Source organism: Lichenostomus cassidix, unplaced genomic scaffold (genome assembly GCF_008360975.1).
Source record: "Lichenostomus cassidix isolate B80296 unplaced genomic scaffold, HeHo_3.0 HiC_scaffold_38, whole genome shotgun sequence".
Classification (NCBI taxonomy): Eukaryota; Metazoa; Chordata; class Aves; order Passeriformes; family Meliphagidae; genus Lichenostomus; species Lichenostomus cassidix.
Genome location: NW_028147440.1, coordinates 2,077,495 through 2,090,263, shown reverse-complemented (window position 1 = coordinate 2,090,263; position 12,769 = coordinate 2,077,495). Strand labels below are relative to the sequence as shown.

Genomic DNA, 12,769 nt, shown 5'->3' with positions numbered 1-12,769 from the left:
CTGGGCTCTGATCTGGAACAAATCCTATTTATTCCTCCCTAAACTGATCCTGGGGTGGCTGGGATCCCTGACATCTCACAGTCCCACAACAGCATCTTCACCAACACCAACAGAGCCCATTTGTGCTAGCTAGGTGACACCATCCCCACTCCCTGTCCCACAAAGGAGCCATCCCCCCATTTTATAAAATCATGGAATGCTTTGGGTCAGAAGGACCTTAAAGGATCAGTGCCACCCCTTGCCATGGGCGGAGACACCTGCCACTGTCCCAGGTTGCTCCAAGTTCTGTCCAGCTTGGCCTTGGACACTTCCAGGGACGGAGTAACCACAGCTACCCTGGGAATTTCATTCCAGCCCCCACCAACATCACAGGGAAAAATTTCTTCCCAATATCCCACCAAAATCTCCCCATTTCCAGTGTGAAGTCATTCCCCCCTTATCCTGTCACTCTTTGTCCACAGTCCTAACTCTATCTGGAATTCCATTCCAGCCCCTCACCGGGAAGAACCTGTCCCTAAAACTTCCCAGAGAAATTCCATAAGTTCCTACAAATTCCACGTAGAAAAGGCGAAATCTTTATTTACAAACCTTCCTGGCGCAGCCAAGCCTTGGAGAACCAGGAACTCCTCAGCGCCCTCCGTCTCCGAGCAGCTCCACCTCCACCAGCCCAGGGGGCTCCTTGGGGCTCCGCCGCTGCTCCGGAACCCCCCGTCTCTCCCTCTGGAGCTCGGCCAGGCGCAGCCGCAGCCGCTGCTCTCGCCGTTTTCCCGCCTGGAGCTGCCGCTGGGCTTTGTCCAGGGCGTCGAGTGCGGCCTCGGCGCGGCGCTTCCAGAGCAGGGCGCTTCCCACCTGGTAGCTGTGCTCGCTCTGGATGTAGGAGCCGGCGCGGGGTGGCAGCCGTAGCATGAACAGTGATGGGGACGGGGGTCCTGGGGGTCCTGCGGGGGCTGGGGGGGCTGGAGGGGCTCCCTCGGGCAGAGCCGGAGTGGTTGTGGCTTCCTCGTCTCCCGTGGCCACCAAAAGGGTCTCTGGGATGGCGCCCGAGGGACCGGGAAGTGCCGGGACACCGCCGTGGTCGCCAGCCGGAGGTGGGCCGGGGTCTTTGGTGTCCCGCGGGAAGCAGGAGACGTCGGAGGGGAACGGGGGGTCAGGCGGGGATGGGAGGGGGTCACGTCTGTGGGGAGAGGAAAGAGGGGGAGCTGTTATCCTGTGGGGCAGCCAGAGGTACACGAGAGCAGGAGGGGGCAGGGGGAAAATGGGAAATCCAGAGGGAATGGGGATGTCCCGCCTATTCCAAAAATAAATAAAGAAAACCTCTTATCCTATGACACCCCCAAAGCCCCCCAGAGATGGAATAGAGGTGAGGGGGGAACGGGGCGTCACAGGAGGCAGCAGATGTCTGGGGGTCGAACCTGTTCCAGGAATAAATAGGGGAGCCCCCTTATCCTGTGGAGCACCCAAAGACCCCCAAAGCGCCTGGAAATGAAGGAGAATCCCGGGGGAGGAGAGGTCTGGGGGTCCTGGAGGGAAGAGGTAAGGGTCCCACCTGTGCCAGGAATAAATCAGGGTGCCCTGTTCTTCTGTCACCCCCCCAAAGCCCCCCAGGACTCACTTCCACTTGCGGGGGGTCCGCAGGGGTTTCGGAGGGTCGCTGTCGGGTGGCGGGGGCTTCGGCCTGGGGGTCCGGCTGGGCCGGGAGGGTCCCACAGCAAAGACGGTGGGAACGGCCCCTTCCTTGAGGCGGTGGTAACCACTGGGGGGAAGAAAAAGGGGGTTCAGGGGAGACCCCAAAATTTGGTGGGATCTCTGGGGTGGTCCTTTAACCCAAGAGGTTCCAGAGTCCTTGAGGTGCAGGCCCCAAAAGTCCTGGGGGGCACCCCAAGCTCCAGGGAAGATGCTGGGAAACCTCAAAATCCTTGAGTGAATCCTTAAAATACCTCACAGGGTCCCCGGCCTACAAGGCGTAATGGGGAGGGGGCTCTGGGGGGTCCCTCAGGGTGTTCCAGCACCCACAGGACCCTGGGGTGTCCCCAACCCCTCATGGGGGATCCTTGGGGTCAGACAAGGGGTCTCTGGGGTATCCCTGACACCTCACAGGGGAAACCCTGAGGTCAGAGAGGGTCCCTGGGGTGCCCCAACACTTCACAGAAGGTCCCTGGGTGCAGACTCCAGGGAAGGTTTGTGTGCCTGGTGGGGGTGACCCCCAAAACCTTTTGCAGAGGAACCTTGGGGTCCTCACCTGGACCCTCACCTGCAGCCATGCCCCAGCTTATCTGGACCCCACTAACCTGGAAGCAGGAGCTCTCAGAGTGCTGGAAGCAGCCCCTGGCTCACCTGGACACTCACCTGTAGCCCCCCAGAACCCACCTGTAGCCCCCAGACTCACCTGTAGCCCACTACCTCGAAGCAGGAGCTCTCGAAGTGCTGGGAGCAGAAGTAGATGTATTTGGAGGTGGGGTCCCAGCGGCCCTCGCCCGAGGGGTCCCGGCGCCGGCTGTTCTCCAGCCACTGCACCCGGCGGGGGTCATCCTTCCGGGGCAGCCTGGGGGACACAGTGGGAGACAAAGGGACAGGAGGGACACAGTAGGTGCACAAGTCACAGAGGGAGGATGTGGGTTATGGGAGAGACAAGGGCATGAAGGGACAAGGTGGGGGGACAGAGGTCACAAGGGATCATGGGTCACACAGGGGAACATGCGTCACACAGAATGGGACACGGGGCAGGTGACACAGATGAGCTGCGAGGCCACAGTTTCCCCCCCCCAGCCATCCCGATTTCTGCAGAGCTGAATGACACCTCTCTTCCCCCCCTTCCCCCCCCCCCACCCCCCAACGCACCTTGAAATGGAACTGTCCAGGTCGGCCCTGTTAGAAGGGACAGGGATGAACCATCCCGCAAATGGGGGGGAACAGACTCACCTGGGACAGCCCATTGCTATAGTGGGGGGACACACCCGGGACAGCCCATTGTTAAGGGGAGGGGAACAAACCTGGGACAGCCCATTGCTAAGGGGGAAGTGACACCTGGGACAGCTCATTGATAAGACTGGGTGACAGCAGGGACAAGTCATTGCTAAGGGGGGATCAGAGCACCGGCGGGGCTCTGCGGGGCGGACAGTGGGGGTCTCCCTCCCCCGGGGATCTCTTGTGAGTGGGAAGTGGGAGGGGCAGAGGGCAGAAACACCCACCGGTGGAAGGAGATGCCTCGGCCGCGAGTGTCGCGGGTGTCCCGGGTGCAGCAGCCGGCGGCGGAGCAGTGACGGGGCATCTGGGGTTGGGGCCGGTGTCACAGCGTTGAGACCCCCCCCAAAATTCCACGCTCCCTCCGCGCGACTCAGCGGGCCCCTCCCGCCCCCCCAGCCAGCCCAGACACACCCCCAAACCCCGGGGGCTTCATCCCCCGCGTGCCAGAGCCCCCAGAACACCCCCAAGGCCGGATCCCCTCTCCCCATGCCCGGACCCCCACCCCGTGTGTATCCCACTCATTCCCCGTATGTCCCCCACCCCGCCCCAAGGCCTGTCCCCCCTCTCTGGGTGTGTTTGTCCCCTCCTGAGGTCTGACATCTCCCCCCCACGGCTGGAACCCGCTCCCCGTGTTCTCTCCCCAGCCCGGACCGCCCCTTTTCCCACCTTTTCCCCGTTTTCCCTCTTTTTTCACCCCCCGCCCCGTCCCGGCCCTACCTCGTCGCTCCCATCCCGCCGCCGCCGCCGCGGCCTCCCCTGAGCTCTCGCGAGATTCCCGAACTCCGCGAGAACAACCCTCAGCGCCCCCTCACCATCCCTCCCCTCCTTCTCATTGGCTGAGACACCAAAGTAGGCGGAGCTCCAAGCCCCCTGTACCCGCTCTTTATTTGCATACTGCCCTCTTATTGGCCAGGCTCTCACTAGCCATCCCGCGGCCCCGCCCCTCGCCGCGGCATTTCCGCGGCCCTCCCGACGGGTTTGGGGGTAATTTGGGAGGGATTTGGGGAGTTTGGGGGGGATTTGGGGGAATTTGAGGGGGTTTTGGGGATTTGGGGGGATTTGAGAGGGATTTTGAGGGTTTTTGGGGAGTTGGGGGATTTGCGGATTTCACCCCCCCAAGTGGGATAAAGAGGGTTTTGTGGTTCGCTCGACAGGTTTTGGGGATTTTTTGGTGGTGTTTCAACAACCCCTGATTGGGGTAGAGATGGTTTTTGGGATCCCGCTGAATGGGTTTTGGGGGCTCTTAGGGCGTCTCATCCACCCCAATTGGGATAAAGAGGGTTTTGGGGTCCCCCTGGCGGCTTTGGGGGCTTTAGGGGGTTTCAAGCCCCCCCAACCTGTGGCTCCAAAATATTTTAACATCCCCCCAAAAATATGGCAAGGGGGCGTTCCTCCAAAAGGGGCTCCGGGAGGTTTTCAGCCATCCACCCAAATAGTGTTTTAGGGCGCAGGTTGAGACCCCTCCAGACAGGCTCGGGGGAAGTTGGGACCCCCGCATGTCCCCTAGAGCCACTCAGGGGCGAGACCCTCTTGAAGGCACTTTAGTGAGTTTGGGGAGCGCCCCCCCCAGTTAAAACCTCGACCCCAATAATCCCCCTATGAGAGGGGTGGCTCTGGGGCGGCTTTGGGGTCCCCTCGGGCACCTCGGGGGGGGTTTCAAGGGGCTCCTCCAGCGCTGGGGGCAGGGCTGAGCCCCCCTCAGGGGCCGGGGGTGGGTTCGAGGGGGGTGGCAGGGGGGGTCTCGCTGTCCCCACTGTCCCCGCTGTCCTCAGAATCGTCGTCCCCGTCCCGCAGCATCCGCCGGACCGTGCGGGACAGGTTCAGGGGGTCACACCTGGGGGGCATCGGGGGAAGCAGTGAGGCCTCCAGAGAGTCCCAGCATCCCATAAACCCCATGGAGCCTTCCCAGGGACCTCCAATATCCGAGAGAGCCCCCATGGAGCCCCCCATTCCATAAACCCCATAGAACCCTCCTGGAGACCCCCAGGATCCCAGAGCCCCCATAGAGCCCTCCTCCATCCCATAATCCCCCACAGAGCTCCTATAGAGACTCCTCATCCCATAAACGCCTCCCCCCCAGAGACCCCCAACATCCCATAAGACCATAGAGCCCCCCTGGAAACCCCCATCATCCCAGAACCTCCACAGAACTCACCAATAGCCCATAAACCCCATAGAGGCCCCCCATCCCATAACCCCCCCAGAAATAGCCAACATCCCAGAACCTCCACAGGGCCTGAAATATCCCATTAACCCACAGAGTCCCCATAGAACCCCACAATATCCCATTAACCCTACAGAGCCCCCCCATCCCATAACCCCTACAGAAACCTCCCACCCCATAAGAAGCATGTGGGGTCTATAGGGGCCCACAGGGGACAGTCCCCACCTGAGGCGCGCCCTCAGCACGGCCACGTGTCGGGCGGTGGCCACAGCCCCGTCCCCAATGTCCTCGAGCTCCTGGCGCAGATGGTGGCCTTGGGCCAGCGCTCGGGCTGTGCCTGCGGCCACTGCGGCCACCTGGTCAGCCAGCAGCCGGCCAGCAGCCTCGCTGGCACGGGCCTGCAGGGGACATTGGGGACATGGGGACACAGGACACTGGGGATATGGGACATGGGGCAATGGGGATGGGGGACGTGGGGAGACAGAATACGGGGACATGGGGATGTGGAGATACGGGATAGGGGGACATGGGGACAACATGGGCATGAGGATGTGGGACATGGGGTCTGGGTGACACGGGAATGTGGTGCCACTGGGTGTTGGGACATGGGGACATGGAGGCTGTAGGGTTACAGCATGACAAAGGTGACAGGAGGTGACAGAAGATGGTGGGGGTGACATGAGATAATGGAGGTGACAGCTGCTAGAGAGAGTGACAGTGGATAACAGGAGGTGACTGAGGGTGACAGGGAGTGACAGATGATGATGGGGTGACAGGTGATGACAAGGTGACACCAGGTGGCAGAGAGTGACATGAAGTAATGGGGTGACAAGTGACAGAGGATGACAGGAGGGGACAGAGGGCAACAGTAGATGACAGCTGGTCACCTGGGGAGGTGATGTGTGGTGACAAAGGGTGACAGGTGATGACAGGAGGTGACAGAGAGTGACAGGGGATAATGTGTGGTGACATAAAGTGACACGAGCTGACAGGGGGAGACAAGAGGTGACACATGGTGACAGCGGATGACAGTGGTTGCTGTCCCCACCTGCAGCCGGTAGCGCTCCCCCAGCAGCCGCTGCTCCTCGGCCTCAGCCACCAACACCCGCAGGCGCCGGCTGGTGACACGCGCGGCCCGGGACAGTGCCACCCGCGCCCTGTGACCAGGGGACACCCGTGTCACCCACGGAGTGACCCACAGAGTGACCCACAGCCACCTGAGTCAGGGCCACCCGCGCCCTGTGACCAGGGGACACCTGTGTCACCCCATGTCACTCAGGGAATGGCTCACGGCTGGTGACACACATGGGACAGGGCCACCCTGGGGCCACCCAAGACCACCCTGACTCACCCTGGGACCCCTGTGGACCACCCTGGGCTACCCTGGCACCATCAAGGGACCACCTTGGGCTACCCTGGGACCCCTCATCGCAACCCTGGCTCATCCTGGGACCATGTGGGGACAACTTTGGACCACCCTGGGACCCTCCTGAGCCATCCTGGGGCCACCCAAGACCACCCTGGGACCACCCTCTGACCTCCCTGGACCACCCTGGGGTCACCCTGGGACCATCTGGGACCATGCTGGGGCCATCTGGGGACCACCTTGAACTACCCTAGGATGTTCCTGGACTGCCCTGGGCCACCCTGGGGCCACCCAAGACCACCTTGGCATCACCCTGGGACCACCCTGCGACCTCCTTAGACCATCCTGGGTCACCCTGGGACCACCCTGGGGCCATCCTGAGATGTCCTTGGACCACCCTGGGGTTACCCTTGGACCATCTTGGGATACCCCTGGTGCCCCCAAGCCACCCCTGGTGCCCCCAGGCGACTCCCGGTGTCCCCAGCCCCTGTGCCCGCTGACCCCGCCTCGCGCTGCAGCAGCTCCTGCAGGTGGGCGCAGCGGGCGCGCAGGGTGGGCTCGGGGGGCACCGGGGGGTCGCGGGGGTGCTGCAGCCTCTCCAGCAGCAGCTGCTGCTCCCGTGCCAGCCGGGCTTGTGCCACCTGCGCCTCCTGTGCCCGAGTGCCCGCGGCCACCAGCGCCCGCCGCAGCTCCTCCACCTGCGGGGAAGGGGTGGTCAGGGCCCACAGATGTCCCCATGTCATCCACACCTGTCCCCATGGCACCTATGGCACCCACATCTATCCCCATGGCACTTACAGCACCCACAGGTGAACCCCAACCTGTCCCCATGGCACCCACACCTGTCTCCATGGCACCCACACCTGTCCCTATGGAGTCCTTAGGTGTTCCCTGTCCCACCTGTCTGTCCCCCACAGACGCCTGCTTGTCACCACCACCCACAGACACCCCCCATGGGCACCTCCTGTCACCCACCTGTCCCCCACCCCCACAGGTGTCCTCCCAGGCATGCTCACTGTGTCCCCGCCGTGTTCCCCCTTGTCCCCACAGGTGCCACCCCACGTCCTCCCGTGTCCCCCCGGTGTCCCCACCTGGCCCAGCCGCTGGTTCAGGTGTTCCCGCAGGTCCCGGTTGTGCTCCCGCAGCTCCTGCAGCGCCGCCTGCAGCACCCCGGGGTCCCCAGCATGGGGGCTATAGGGGACATGGGCGCTAAAGGGGATACAGTGGGGCTGTAGGGGATTTGTGGGCCTATACAGAATATATAGTGGAAATGGGGGACATAGAAGTTATAGGGAACATGTGGAGGTTATTGAAGCCATATAGGGGCCATATGGGGACTATGGGGCTATAGGGGACATATAGGGACTATAGGAGCTCTGGGAACATGGGAGCTATAGGGGCCATGGGGGCTATAGGAGACATATAGGGGTTCTGGGGACATGGGGACTCTAAGGACATGGGGACTCTAGGGAGCTATGGGAACATACAGAGTCTATAGAAGCTATTTGGTTATAAGGGGCGTGGGGGGGCGATAGGGACATAGAGGGGCTATAGGAGATCCTCCATTGGGGCAATCGGGGACACTGTGGCAATATGTGGCCGGGGAGGGGGTGTGGCCATGCTCACCTGGGGCGAGGGGCGTGGCACACCTTTGCAGCCACGTGATCACGCTCCAGCTCCGCCCGGCGCTGGGAATGCTGGGCTGCCTGCACCGCCTGTGGGCGGGGCCAGCATGGACACACCCGTGAGCCACACCCACAATCGGAGCCACGCCCACAACCCCGCCCCATTGGTCCTTAGCCCCACCCAGAGGCTGGTTTAGCCCCACCCCACTGGTCCTTAGCCCTGCCCCATTATTTCTTAGCCCCGCCCCAGTGCTATAGCCCTGTGTCATTGGTCCTTAGCCCCGCCCCCAGTTGTATTAGCCCCGCCCATTGCCTGTAGCCCCACCCACCTGCCGTAGCCGCTCAAGCTCCGCCCCTCGGGCTATGCACTGAGACTCCGCCTCCTGCGCCCGGAGCTCCGCCCCCACCTTGGCAGCACGAGCAGCCTCCAGCTCCGCCCACAGCAGCTGCCCCGCCTCCTGCAGAAGGGCGGGGTCATTGGACAGGTCACTCCCACTTATGTGACCACGCCCACTGCTTCACCACTCATTCACAGCCACACAACGCTCACACCACGCCCCCTTTGGCCCCATCTTGGCCACACCCCTGCCCTGGCCCCGCCCCTGCCAGGGGCTTCACCCCCACCCTGGCACCACGCCCTCCAAAGGCTCCACCCACTCACATAAGCCCCACCTCCTTCACAGGCCACACTCCTGTAGCCACACCCTCTTTTCCCCACCTCAGCCACACCCTCTGCCACGGGCTCCCCCTCCTCCCAGACCACACCCCCATGCCCCACTCACCACAAGTGTGTCCCAGCCACTCTTTTAAGCCCCGCCCCCACATGCCACACCCACTCTAACCACACCTCTTTCAACCACACCTGTCAGAGGCTCCGCCCCCGCCCCACCCACCTGCTGCAGGCGCAGGCGCTCATTGGCCCGGTCCAATGCCCGATAGGCTCCGCCCACCCGGGCCTGGGCTCCGCCCACAGCGATCTCCAACGCCCTCAGGGCCCCGCCCTCAATCAGGCTCCGCCCACGCTCTGCCGCCAGGCTCCGCCCCAGGGCTGCCACCTGATTGGGCAGGGGGTGATTGACAGCCCTAGGCCACGCCTCCATGGGAGAAGCCCCACCCCCGGATGATGGACAGCTCCAACCTCTGTCCCCATGGTTATGGACAGCCCCATGCCCCGCCCACCCCCATGTGATTTGCTCCGCCCCTCTCCTCAGCAAGGGGGGATGGGCTCTGATTGACAGCTATTCCTCCCCGCCCCTCCCCGCAAGCCCCGCCCACCTGGTTGCTGAGGTCCCGCAGCTCCTCCTGCAGGTCCCGGCGGTGCTGAGCCTGCGGGGCGGGAGGGGGTGTGAAATTTTGGGGGGTCCCAAAATTCGGGGGGTCCCAGGGGTCCAGGGTAGTCCCAAAGTTTGAGGGGTCCCAGGTATTGGGGGTCTCAGGTATTGGGGGTCCCAGGTGTTGGGGGGTCCCAGGTGCCCTGGTATTCCCCAAAATCCGGAGGATCCCAGGGATTTGGGGCGAGCCAAGTGTCCAGGGAGGTCCCAAAATCCACGGGGTGTCCAGGGAGTCTGGGTGGTCCCAAGTGTCCAGGGAGTTCCAGAGTCCAGGAGAGCCCCAGCTCTTTCAGGGTCCCAGGTTTTGGGGAGTCCCAAAGTTGGGGGCTTCCCAGAGTTTGGGGTCCCAGGTGGTTTCCAAGAATCCGTGGGGGCCCAGATGTTTGGGGGGCTCACAGGTGTCCGGGGCTATCCCAGGAATGCAGGGGATCCCTAGTGTCTGGGGGATCCCTAGTGTCTGGGGAATCCCAAGGATCTGGTGGTCCCAAGCGTCCGGGGGGTCCCAGATGTCATGGGGGACCCAGGGGTCTGGGGCGTCCCAGATGTTGGGGGGTCCCAGGAGTCTGGGGGGGGTCCCAAAAGCTGTGGGTTCCCCAGTGTCCGAGGGTTCCCAGGTGGCTGGAGAGTCCCAGATGTTTAGGGGGTCCCAGGAGTCAGGGGGTCTCCCCGAAAGCGCCCAGGGTGGGGGGAGATTGCCGGGTCAGTTTGGGGGGTTGGGGGGAGCAGGGGGGGGATGGGGGGGAGAGATGCCTGTTCCCACGGGGGGGAGGGGCGCCAAGGGCTCCCGGCCGCTGTGTCCCTGTCCCTGTCGCCTGTCCCCGCCCCGTGTCCCAGTTCCAGGCAGGGGGCTGGCGGGGGGCCAGGGGGGCCGCGGAGGGGGCGCCGGGGGTCCCCAGCCAAAGGGGGGGCTGGGAGCCCCCAAATGCCTGGATCCCTCCCCTCCTCCACCCCCTGGGACCCCTCAGCTGGGGTCGAGGCTTCCCCTGGGGTCTCCCCCATCACCTGTGTCACTCCCACTCCATCCCTGCGTCCCCCCCGCCCCATCACCTGCGTCCCCCCCACTCCATCCCCGTGTCCCTCGCCATCACCTGGGGGTCCCTCCCACTCACCTGGCGGACCCTCGCTCACCTGTGCCAGCCTGGGGGGGCTACTGCGTCGTCCCACGTCCCCCGTGTCCATCATGGCAAAAACTGGGGGGGGCTCTGGAGCAACAGAGACCCTGGGGAGACCCTACAATAACACCCCCACCCCCCCGAAACTGCGGCAGCCCCGGGCTGGGACCCCCGACAGCTCCGGGGGGACCCGGGTCCCTTTTTTGGGGGTGTGCCCGGACTCCGGGGTCCCCTGCCCATCCTGGGGTGGGGGGATTGTGTCCCCAGCCCACCCCTAGGTGGGGGTGTCCCCTGCCCACCCTGGGGGGCTCCCTACTCTACGTCCCTCACCTGTCGCTGCCGTGCCCGTGGGACGCGGGACCCGCGCGCTCCCGGTGCCACCCCAGCCGCGGGCACGGGAGGACCCGCGTGTGGCACCGCGTCCCTCCCTCCGGGCTGTACCCACGGGGAGGGGACAGAGCCCGCCCACCCCCCGGGCCCGATGGCCGGGCGGGTCCCTTCGGCTCCATCGGCTCCGAGCGCCGCTGTCACCGCCGCCCTCCCCCGAGGGGACACAGGTTTCGGGGCACCGCCCCGGGGCACCCGGAATGCGGGTGTCACCCCTGTCCTCGCCCAAGGGACACAGGGCCCCAGGGCATCCCGGAATTTCGGTGTCACCCCCACCTAAGGGGACACAGGTCTCCCAGGACATCCCGGAATTCTGCTGTTGCCTTCACCTGAGTGGACACAGGTGTTCCAGGGCACCCCAAAATTCTGCTGTTGCCTTCACCTGAGGGGACATAGGTGTCGCAGGGCACTTGGAATTTGGGTGTCACCTCTGTCCTCACCCAGGGCATAGGTGTCCCAGGGCACAGTGGAATTAGGGTGTCACCCTTGCCCGAGGGGACACAGGTTTCCCAGGACACCCAGAATTCCAGTGTCACCCCTGTCCTTTCCCAGGGACAAAGGTCCCAGGGGACAGCAGAGTTCATGTGTCATCCCTACCCAAGGGGACACAGGTGTCCCCAGGCACCCTTGAATTCAGATGTCACTCCTAAGGGGACACAGGTTTTGGGACACCAACCCAGGACACCCCAAAATGTGGGGACCACCCAAGAGCTGGATGGTGGGCTGGTGGGAACCACAGCAGTCACCTGCAATGTCACCTGTGATGTCACGGTGGGGTGTGACATCACGGTGGGGAAAGCACGGTGGGGATGTCACATGAGTGACTAACTCCGTGTGGGGAGGTAGGGGGTTGGGGGGTCAGAGAGAGTCATGGCTGTACCTGGGGGGTCATGGGGTCACATGAAGGGCTGTCCCCAGGGCCACCTGGACAGAGGGGTCAACGTGGAGAGACGCAGAGTGACACCAGTCAACATGGGTCAACACTGGTCAACATGGAGAGACATGGGGCGACATGGGTCAGCACAGGTCAACGTGGGTCAACATGGATCAACATGGGTCAACACTGGTCAGCACCAGTCAACATGAAAAGACACGGAGTGATATGGGTCAGCATGGGTCAGCATGGGTCAGCATGGGTCAAGTCAACACAGGACAATGGGGATCAACACTGGTCTACACAGGTCAACATTGGTCTACATGGAGAGACATGAAGGGACATGGGTCAACACAGGCCAACATGGGTTGAGTCGACACAGGAGAACAAGGATCAACATGGGTCAAGCTGGGTTAACACAGGTCAAGAGAGGTCAACATGGGTCAACACTGGTCAATCAGGAATCAACACGGGGTCAAGGTGGATCAATGTAAGTCAACACGGATCAACACAGGTCAACACAGGTCAACATGGGACAACAGGGAGCAGCATGGATTGTTCCAGATCAGTGTGGATCAACACCACGACTGACATGACTGACGTGGATCAACACGGATCAATGTGGGTTCCCTGGGGACATTTATGGGCTCTCCAGACCCTGGGGTGTCCCCAGGGGGATTTGTAGGGGATCCAGGCCTGTGGGGATCCCAGGGGGTTCTTTATTGGGAAATATATCCCAGCCCTATTGGGATTCCCATGGGGGTCCCCAGAGGGGTCTGGGGGGTCATCCTTACAGGTGTCTGTAGAGGGGTCCAACCCCATGGGATCCATATGGGGATCTATAGGGGTCTGCAGCACTGTTGGGGTCTCTGTGGGAGTCCCTGAGGGGTCCTGACCCCGGGGGTACATATGGGGGTCTAAAGGAGTCTGCAGCCCTATTGGCGTC

General features: G+C 63.0%; 2 protein-coding genes across 3 annotated transcripts; both read right to left on the bottom strand.

Annotated features, from left to right (window-relative positions):
- Window positions 1-552: 552 nt before the first annotated feature.
- On the bottom strand, window positions 553-3,781 carry THAP7 (THAP domain containing 7). 2 transcript variants are annotated; one of them, XM_085045591.1, is made up of 6 exons: window positions 3,682-3,756; window positions 3,189-3,268; window positions 2,839-2,865; window positions 2,387-2,542; window positions 1,613-1,753; window positions 553-1,174 (listed from the first exon to the last, which is right to left on the bottom strand). In XM_085045591.1, exons 2-6 carry the CDS (start codon window positions 3,266-3,268, stop codon window positions 628-630), a joined length of 951 nt encoding a protein of 316 aa, XP_084901717.1. In that variant the 5' UTR covers window positions 3,682-3,756; the 3' UTR covers window positions 553-627. The 2 variants fall into 2 exon arrangements, with proteins under 2 accessions (XP_084901717.1, XP_084901716.1); XM_085045590.1 differs by lacking the exon at window positions 2,839-2,865 and having other exon boundaries at window positions 3,682-3,781.
- Window positions 3,782-3,797: 16 nt separating this feature from the next.
- LOC146422982 (uncharacterized) lies at window positions 3,798-12,498 on the bottom strand. Its single transcript, XM_085045572.1, has 11 exons — window positions 10,893-12,498; window positions 10,579-10,669; window positions 9,395-9,445; window positions 9,013-9,174; window positions 8,449-8,577; window positions 8,121-8,209; window positions 7,586-7,703; window positions 6,996-7,192; window positions 6,177-6,285; window positions 5,354-5,526; window positions 3,798-4,798 (listed from the first exon to the last, which is right to left on the bottom strand). The coding sequence occupies exons 1-11, from the start codon at window positions 11,069-11,071 to the stop codon at window positions 4,663-4,665; spliced, it is 1,434 nt and encodes a 477-aa protein (XP_084901698.1). The 5' UTR covers window positions 11,072-12,498; the 3' UTR covers window positions 3,798-4,662.
- Window positions 12,499-12,769: the final 271 nt, after the last annotated feature.

What these genes read in the sequence shown, in the direction of transcription:
- LOC146422982 (XM_085045572.1), bottom strand. Translation starts at nt 11,071, where the DNA reads ATGGAGCCGAAGGGACCCGCCCGGCCATCGGGCCCGGGGGGTGGGCGG. An exon ending in AGCGCCTGCGCCTGCAGCAG is followed by an intron (nt 8,578 to 9,012) that starts GTGGGTGGGGCG and finishes GCCCTTCTGCAG; the next exon opens with GAGGCGGGGCAGCTGCTGTG. An exon ending in TGCCACGCCCCTCGCCCCAG is followed by an intron (nt 7,704 to 8,120) that starts GTGAGCATGGCC and finishes TATCCCCTTTAG; the next exon opens with CGCCCATGTCCCCTATAGCC.
- THAP7 (XM_085045591.1), bottom strand. Translation starts at nt 3,268, where the DNA reads ATGCCCCGTCACTGCTCCGCCGCCGGCTGCTGCACCCGGGACACCCGC. An exon ending in CTGGACAGTTCCATTTCAAG is followed by an intron (nt 2,543 to 2,838) that starts GTGCGTTGGGGG and finishes TGTGTCCCCCAG; the next exon opens with GCTGCCCCGGAAGGATGACC. An exon ending in TTCGAGGTAGTGGGCTACAG is followed by an intron (nt 1,754 to 2,386) that starts GTGAGTCTGGGG and finishes TCTTCCCCCCAG; the next exon opens with TGGTTACCACCGCCTCAAGG.